The following is a 9,580-nucleotide window of genomic DNA, read 5'->3' as shown; positions in this document are numbered from 1 at the left end:
TTCCCCCCTTAATCTTAAATATATCGTTTATAAATTTTAAAAAATCATAGGATGTTCAAAAGAGGAAAGTGACTCCATTGTCCTGGAAATTACCTTTATGAAACACAAATACGAATGAGCCTTAGTTTCCTCATTAGAAAAAAAAAATGAAGAAAATGTTAATATTTCTCATAAAAATAAAGGTAAAAGAATTTTATGGATATCAATTAAGAGTTCCCACATGCTCAAACATGAAGTGTTTGGATGTTATTAATATTATTAATTATGTACTGCTTCTGAGACTAGAGGGGCCCTGGGAGTTACATGTTGGATGAACTTCAAGGTCAACAGTTCAAACCACCAGCCAGCCACTCCTTAGGGAAAAGACAAGGCTTTCTATTCCTTAAACAGGTACTGCCTCAAAACACCAGCTCTCCCCTCTCCTATAGGGTGGCTTTGAGTCAAAATTGATGGCTAGCAATGAGTTAGGTTTGGGGTTTGTGAGAGTATGTCTTTTTATAACCTTGCAAGTGAGCAGTCCAGAATATGAATTGAGAATCTTATTTAGGTGTTCCTTTAACTGAATAAGTTATGCTTCTAGAAATTTATACCCAAGAAATAATTAACAGCCTTTCAAAGACTTAGCAAGAATTCACTCTAGAGTTTTTTATGATCGTGATGAACTGGAAATAATAGCCTAACATCAATGTGTTAATTAAGTAAATCATCATGCTTAATCAATGCAGTGTAGTTTAGCCATTAAAAAATAGCCTTAGACAAAGGACTTCAAAGGTCTGCTCCCAAAGGTGTCCCAAAGTTGCACGAAGAATAAGGACTTGAGGGAAGCTTTCCTCCCAGCCGCCCACGGGTATTTCCGGAAGAGCAACTATCGCTGGCTCTGTGTCCAAACCCAAACCAAACTCGCTGCCCTTGTGTCAACGCTGACTCACAGCGACCCTAGAGAGCAGAGTAGACCTGCGGTTTGGGGATTCTGGGACTGGGACTTGATGGGGGTCGAAAGCCTCACCTTTCGCTCTAAGAGCAGCTGGTGGTTTCAAATGCTAACCTCGCGGTTAGCAGCCCAACACGTGCCCCGCTAAGCTACCACGGCTCCCTGTGCATACATCATATAATATAAACATATATGCATATACTTAAACATATTATATATAATCTAGGGCTATATTGTTTTCATTCTAAAAGTACTTGTACCATTAAAACCAAAAATTCTTGCAGATGTTGAAACTGTTTCAATAAAGAGAAGTTCATGATTTTTGAGGGTCAAAAGGTAGTCTATAAGGTGCCCTGTGAATCAGTATATCCCTCATTAAATTTAAAGAAAGAAAGGAATTTGGTGAGAAAAAGTAAGAAAGAGAATCAACGTCCTGACACAAATTCATTAGATTTCCAAAATAGACACTGAATCTTAAAAATATGTAATATCATTTGTAAAGTATGCTTCCACTAAGGAGCATAGTGGCAGTTAGAAAAGAAACCCAATATTAACAAAGTGGTTGCGCTCAGCCTTAGGAGTTCTTCATTTCCACTTATGATTTCTGTCTATGAGAGTAAAAATCATCTCAATTCCTCCTAAAGATCATTATTCATAGAGAGAAACTGTAAATATGGTTGTGCTATGAGGTGGTGACCTCAGTGCTTATCTGAATGGTTGTTTCAGAAAACCGTATTTGTTGGATCATTTTATATCAACTGTGTGTTCATTTAAGATCATAAATGAACCATGAGAAACAATATCTTGTGCTTATCACAAGATATTGACTTGTGAAATTGAATTTCCTAGCAATGATTATAATCACTGTGCATCTCAGCAGTATGTATAATCCTTGTAAAATCCTTTGCTAGCATAAAAAATTCAGATTTTAAGCCTAGATACGTTCTTCTTCACTCGTAGTTCAAATCAAAGCAAATAGTACTGTAAATAGATTCATTAAAAAAAAAACAAAAAAACGAAGAGAAACCACATCCTTCCATTGTATAGTATTATTTTTCCAAATTTTAAAAAAATCAATCAACTCTACGGAAGACTGATCAAATCCTGAACTGTGGTGAATTTCCACATGGTCGAGTTATATGCATTACATTCTTTTTGCTTATTTGCTTTGCTGTTTTCGCATGGAATTTTTTCTCATCTTTTATTTAAAAATGGTCAATGAAACAGTGAAACACTTTACCTTTCAATGCTTCCACTTTTCCAGACTTCCCTTTATATTCTTTTTTAATATTTCGGATTCTGAAACAACAGAAGTAATACTTATCAAACGCAAACGTAGAAATCGTACGATCATCAGTCACCCTGGTCAGGCGGAAAGACACCATCAACCACTTCTTGTAAATTCAGGTTGCGATAGCAACAGCACGGTGGCCTCAAAATAGGGCATAATCACCGGTTCAAAATCGAACTGCATACCTCATAAGCAGAGGTTGTGAATTGTCAACCTGCAATTAAAATCCCACTTTGGAATAGGCTTCCTGTGTTATGTTAAGGAATCAGTATTGGTACAGTGTGTCTTGAGTTAATCCCTTGAGATATAACAAGAGTAGAGAAAACACTACAGAGAGAAGGGAAGATAGGGCACATGCCACATGATGTGCATCAAGGAGCCAAGAAACAGCAGATGTCATGAGAAAAGAGCCTTCCCCTAGGAGCCGGCAGAGAGAGAAAGCTACCTCCTAGACCGGTACCCTGAATTCAGACTTCTACCTATCAAAGCTGTAAGAACACAAATGACTAGATCTCTTAGATACCAGTCCAGGCAAAACAACAAAAGCTAATGTTTCTTTCTGGTGCATCACTTCCCCCTGAGGTTGAAAATTAAAGACTACCTAGAACATAGCAAGTGCAAATCTGTGTTTGTTGAACAAAGGAGGAAGTCATGGCTTCTGCCAGCAAAGACTGAGTAACTTGGAAGGAGGCGACCATCAGCTGGAGGCCGGAGAACAGAGAAGATGCACTAAGCTAAGTTCACAGAAGCACCAGGTGAGGCAGGAGCCAGTCTGGACATACCGAAGATGTTAGAACCACCAAGGTTCAAATGGAAACAATGTCCACTCACCCTCCTTTCTGAGCAGAAATCAAATGAGAGACGAGGGCCGCTATTCATGAGTGGGAGTAGATGAGGTGGGACAGACTTCCTTGGTGTGGCCGCCCCTACAGCAAAGAGGGACCTTAAGGGTCTCCTTTGAAAGAAGCAAGTTCCATGTAGGCACAGCTGGTTGTTTTCAGGTTTTAGAGATGAAACTATCCACTGACGTCTGGCCTGTACTCTGGGAATGTTGCCTGGATGGTCTTGGGTGACAGGAATGTACAGATGGACACACAAAAGCCCTCAGCGAGGTGAGCGAGGGGTCACCAATGAAGGAAATAAAAACTGGCTATTTGTATGGAGCCAGATTCTTCCTTCTGATACGAATTCTAGAGCCTCGTCTCCTGAGGCCCTGATTCACAGAGCTCAAAGGCTGCTAGGGAAAGGGGGGAAAGTAGGAGGTTTATATACAGGGTACAGAAACTCCCTCGGGGGTGGGGGGGCATCCATACCCTGAAAACTGGCTGTCGTCGAGTTGATCCCATGCCTTGGTAACCCCATCTGTGTCCGAGCAGACAAGGGCTGCTTTTTTTTCCAGATCACCAGGTCTTACATTTGAGATACCTCTGAGTGGACAATGACCTCCAAATTTTCTGTAAGCAGCTGTTTTTCCAGACCTGGGCACTCCACCCATGCTTCAATACTTTCTACCTCCCTAAAAACCCAAGTTCCAGTGTTGGAGTTGATGGGGAAAGAGGTGGTCACTCTGCAGTAGTGGAGAAGGGCAATGTTATCCCTAACATAAAATCACCATGAAGAATTCATCCATACAATCTTCGATTGGAAACTACATCGAATGTTGGGTAGAGAAAGGGCAGCTTAGTGTGCCTGCAGAACAACCACTTTCCTAATAGCTGTGTGTACAGCACTTTGTCCTCAATCCAGACCACAAGGCAAAGATGCCCACAGCCAACACTGCCCTGATTGGCCCGGGATTCAAAAGAAGATATTTCTCTTCCTTTCTTTGGCCACTAAGTAGTAGTAGAACAAAGTGAACTACTGGGTTTTTTGTTTTGTTTTGTTATTTTTTATCTTTGTGAGTTAACCCTACGATTTTCTTAGAATGGATCTGAAAGATTATCATATCATTTGAATGACCTGATAATTTCATTTTTGTGGCCACAAAAAAGGGTTGAAGAAATTGAGATTGAGTGTTGAGGAATGATTGCTAACATTCATAGTGACTCTACAGGACAATGGGACAGAGTAGATCTGCCCCACTGGGTTTTAAGGCAGGAATCTTTCAGGAAGCAGGATGTTATATTTTTCACCTTTGGATTGGCTGGTGGGTTTGACCCACTGGCATTTTAGTTAGCAGCTGAGTGCTTAACCACTGTCCTATAGGGCTGCCAACAGTTGCAGTCAACTTGACAGCTATAGATTTGGGGGATTTTATTTTTGGTATTCCTTACGTGGCCTTTCACTTTGGGAGAGATGGTGCCACAGGGTTGCTAGCGTCCATGTTGAGTCGAAGGGGGGACTGGGCGGTGGGGGGTGGGGAGTGGAGTGACAGGATGTGTCCTGCTGTCCTCTCAGAAGGCTGAGCAGAAAATAGAATTGGGAGGATGAAGCTTGGGTAGGCAGGTGAGTAGGTGTGTTCTTTGCCTTACAAAGACAGGTTTCACTTCTTAGCTACAAGGTCCTATTCTCTCATCTTCGTTTGCCTCTTCACGTCTTAACAGGACAAAGAGGTTAAGGACACAAACTGGAGCCAGCCTGACTGGATTCCCATCCCAATATCCCATTTACCGGTTATGAAATCTGGGATAAGATACTTAACCATTCAACACTTCATTTTGCTCCTCTGTAAAGTGGAGAAAATAAGAGGATGACCTCGTTAAATTTTTTGTGTGTGGAAATTAATTGTATATCTGGTACGTGGTAAACACAAAGTGAGGATCTGTTAAATAAACAAATGACATATATTGTTAAATTTTATTATTTTTACTATTAGTATACATTAGAAAAATCCACAGGGTTGTTTAAAACCCACAGATACTTGGGTTTAATCCTATGATGCTTTAGAATCCCTAGTGGGAAGGGTTTTTGCAAATTTTTAAGGGCTCCTCCTGTGATTATTTACATATTAAACACAGATAAGTTAAAGAGAGACTCATGATTATGTTATATATTGAATGTCATAACAACCTTTCAAAATTGAGGTCACTTTCATTTCATAAAGGACATGAAGGGTTAGAGAACTTTATTTATTTTTCCAAGATTTTCTGAACTCAAATTACTCCGTCTATACATGTATATATTAGACAACATGAAGATCAAAGAATTCAGCCTTCAGTATAGATTACACCTCAACATAAAGCAGATAAAATACTCACAACTAGATCAGTAAACAATACCATGATACATTTTTAAAAGATAGGAGCTGTCACGGGGTTCATTTCATTGGATCCAAAATAAACATTTGTGGACGTAACAGTTGAGAAATCAAATGACATACATGATTGGAAAAAATCTTCTACAAAAGATATCTTTAAAAGGATAAAGAACAGAATTCACACTTTGAGGATTATTGCAGTTTGACTCAAGCCATAGTATTTTCAATCGTCTCATCTACATGTGAACGTTGGATAATGAACAAGGAAGACAAAAGGAAATTAGATACATTTTAATAATGGTGTTGCTAAACTCTATTGAATAGATCATCATGGACTGCATAAACAAATCTATCTTGCAGAAGTACAGCCAAAATTCTTCTTAGAAATAAGGATTGTGGAACTTCATCTCACATACTTTGGACATGTTACCAGGGCAGACCAGTCCTTGGAGAGAGACCTCATGCTTGGTAAAGTAGAGGCTCATGGAGAAAGAAAAAAAAAGGACAAGATGGATCGATACAGTGGTTGCAATTATGGGCTCGTACATAGCAATAGGGAGAACGGTGCCAGACCAGGCCGTGTTTTGTTCTGTGGTAGGCAAGGTCCCTGTGGGTTGGGACCAAGTGGCTGGCATCTAGCAACAATATGCCGGACAAAACGATGAGCCAAGGAGTTCAGAGAATGAGCAAAGTAAGTTTAAACGAGAAGCAGGGCATCAAAGACAGAAGCAGAGAAAGATCAGCTAGAGGGTGGACCAGTCCTCACTACCTGGAACGAATCAGAGGAAAGGGACATCCTTTTCAAGGAGCAGCTGGAGGAAACAGGAGGTGATGACGATGGAGCAATCCAAAGGGGAGATCGTCAAAACAAGGCTCGAGTCTCTGCATCTCTTACCCAAGACTCACGTTACTGCTGTTGGTTGGCCGGCCTTTAGTCTTGCACACCCCTGTATGAATAACTAGCTGTGTGGTTACCTGATGGCTTCCTTTCCTTGGAATTCTGGCGCTACTGGCTCAAAGCAGTCATCGGGAGAATGCTCGGGATCTATTTCTTTCTCAATGGCTCTATCAATCCTTCGCTGTTGGATGCAATTTGATGAGTTCAGGAAAAATAGTAGAGCATGTCGACGCTCATTCCCATCTAAGTAACCAAGAGACAATAAAACATCGGATCAGTACTGTAAACCCAATGCGTAAAGAAATCTAATCATAAAAGTGCCTAATGCCTTGGATTTATAAGCATTATGAATTTTTTTCCTTTTTAGCTTTACATTGAGATAAGATGTGATGATGAAGTAAACAATGAAAATCCAACAGACAATAGATTATCACAAAACTTAAGCAATACAGTACAACTTTCGACAAGTACAAATAAGAATTTTTGGATAAATCCATTTTTAAAGGTACTTAGAGGAATATATGAAACTAAGTATTTGCAGAGATACAAAACTGGCATATGGCACATAAAAACAACAGCAAGCATGTTTGTGAACCCAACAAATCATATAACCACAACCCAACAATTGCACATCACATGAAAATATAGGAATGACAAGTACATGGATAGATAATATTTGTTTAGAAAAAAATAGATGAAAAACTCCAGACTTCAAAAAAATGTAACAGTAATTTTTAGTAAGGGTCTTCAGATATGAACCAGAAGTGGCAGGAAGGCAGAAATAGATGTAAGGCCATACATAGAAACATCTGAGACCATCTTAGCTGTAACCAAGGTGGATGGACCACATAAAATAAGACAAGTAAGTAAAAATTTGCAAAAGAAAGCATTCTAATTCCCGTATGTTTAAAGGAATTCTTTGTTTCAGTGAAATTTCTGGTTGTTCCCAAGACAAAGAAAATCTAACTGGGTAATGCACGTCTGTAAAGATACTCCATGTATGAAAAGATTTGAGGATAATGCTAAAACCATACTTTCTCATTTTCATTTCTGCTATTTCTTTAAAGAATGGAACACTCCCTTTCAGAAATGAACCTCCCTGCAAAAGGAGAAGGAAAGAAAAGACTGGCTGTATCCCCTTGAGCTCCCATCTGTGTTGAATTTTTAACCAGCTCCGCATCCTTGTTAATAAAAATATCGTATAAGAGGCATGAACATAGTACTACTATCCCCGGTGGTGCTGTTGGCTAAGCCTTGGACCAAAAGATTTGTGATTCAAACCCTCCAGTCGCTTGGTGAAAAAGATGAAGAGAAAGATGAGGATAGGCTGTCAGGTCTCATAAAGATGTCTCACCTCATCACACTACCATGGAGTCCTACTCCTACTCTTAACAAGTTTATAGGACAGAGTAGAACCGCCTTGTGTATTGAGACTGTAAATCTTCAAGGGAGTAGAAAGTCTCATCTTTCTCTCATGGGTCGGGAAGTTTTGAACTAGCGACCTTGTGGTTAACAGCCCAACACATAAACCACTATGCCATAAAACCTCAGAAATCCTACACAGGGCTCTTGATGGTAATAAACCTACATGAGGTTGCTATGAGTTAGAATCGACTCGATGGCAGCAGGTAACACAGGACTATGGCTCTGCGGTTCATAAGCAATCTTAAGAATGAATTTATTCTAGCTGATTCTAGTATAAATCCTTAATCTAATTCAGAAATATAGTCAGGAATCCTTGGCAGGACCGACAGCATTTGACTACTCTATAATTATAATATGTGCTAAAATTTTATTATCATGTAGTAATCATGTATTGTTAAATTAAACTGGGAACAATCATGTTTACATTAAAATTCCCTCAGATCTTTAAAACTATAGAGTGCATATGGAGAACTCATTCAGCCTGTGGTGGGAAATACTTGTTATTCTTTATTTCTTTAAATATATTTACATGAGTGTAAGAAAAAGTATTCAATGTAGTACAATACTTAGAGAGGTTGGAGAAAAACTTGCAATTACTTACACGGTAAGATTGTGTCCCAGTATAACGCCAGAACCAAGTAGAGAAGACAGTCAAAAACCAACATTGAAAAAGGTCCTGTGACTACAGATGAGTCCCCGGAAGAGTCAGGAAAAAGTCCATCATATAAATTATAATCCACATGGATAATCTGAGAGCCCAGGAAAAAAATATTTGAAGGAAATAAATTAAAAGTAGCTCCGTATAGCAACAGTAATTATTATTTTCCTAAACAGCTCTATCAACAAGCTTTTATAATGTTGTCAAAATGTATATTTAGTTTTTTAATTAAAAGATCAAAGGACTGTTAAAAGAAATCATAGATACCAAATACAGTGATCTATGAGTATGAATGTAAATTAGAACTCGGTGACTTGTTTTCAAGAAGTTAATACAGTATTGCAAACTATCACATCTATATACATTTTAGAAAACAATATGGGGAATTCTTTGAGCTAACTCATGAGGGCAATTATAAAAGAACGTACCTCTTCTTTGTTGAAGATAGAGATTCCTATTTATAATTGTGCAATACAATAGTATCTACACTGACATGGAAGGAAGCTTGGTGGCACATTGGGTGAGTGTTGGGTCGCTAACCCAAAGGTCAATGGTTGGAATCATTGGGAGAACGATATGGCAATCTGCTTCCATAAACTTTTTAATTAAATACTTTTTACTGGGGGCTCTTATATCTCTTATCACAATCCACACATTCATCCATTGTGTCAAGCACATTTGTACCTATGTTGCCATCATCCTTTTCAAAGCATTTTCTTTCTACTTGAGGCCTTGATATCAGCTCCTCATTTCCCTCTCCCTCCCCCGCCCTCCCTTCTTCATGAACCCTTGATAAGTTATAGATTATTTTCATATATTACATCATCCTCTGTCACCCTTCACCCACTTTTCTGTTGTTCATCCGTCCCCTTGGGAGGGGTGATATGTTGATCCTTGTGATCGATTCCCCCTTTCTACACCCAACTTCCCCTTATCCTCCTGGTATCTCTATTCTCATTGTTGGCACTGAGGGGTTTATCTACCATGGATTCCCTGTATTGCAGGCTATTATCCATAGCAGTGTGCTTGTTCTGGTCTAATCTGATTTGTAAGGTAGAATTGAGGTCACGATAGTGGGGGGAAGGAAGCACCAAAGAACTAGAGGAAAGTTGTGTATTTCATCAGTGCTATACTGCACCCTGACTGGCTCATCTCTTCCTTGTGACCCTTCTGTGAGGGGA

At 39.3% G+C, this 9,580-nt stretch overlaps 1 protein-coding gene across 1 annotated transcript in view; it reads right to left on the bottom strand.

The window, feature by feature from the left end:
• Positions 1–9,580, bottom strand: part of ABCA6 (ATP binding cassette subfamily A member 6) — a 75,223-nt gene that overhangs the window by 43,626 nt on the left and 22,017 nt on the right. The window contains exons 9-11 of the mRNA XM_045299486.1: positions 8,343–8,490; positions 6,394–6,559; positions 2,172–2,230 (exon numbers count right to left, since the gene is read on the bottom strand). Of these exons, the coding sequence (XP_045155421.1) occupies positions 2,172–2,230; positions 6,394–6,559; positions 8,343–8,490 (373 nt within the window). The remainder of the gene's footprint in view (positions 1–2,171; positions 2,231–6,393; positions 6,560–8,342; positions 8,491–9,580) is intronic.

The sequence above is a fragment of the Echinops telfairi genome, unplaced genomic scaffold (assembly GCF_000313985.2).
Source record: "Echinops telfairi isolate 266 unplaced genomic scaffold, ASM31398v2 ScPeMD7_7458;HRSCAF=8496, whole genome shotgun sequence".
Classification (NCBI taxonomy): domain Eukaryota; kingdom Metazoa; phylum Chordata; class Mammalia; order Afrosoricida; family Tenrecidae; genus Echinops; species Echinops telfairi.
This window is presented reverse-complemented; position numbering and strand designations above follow the sequence as displayed.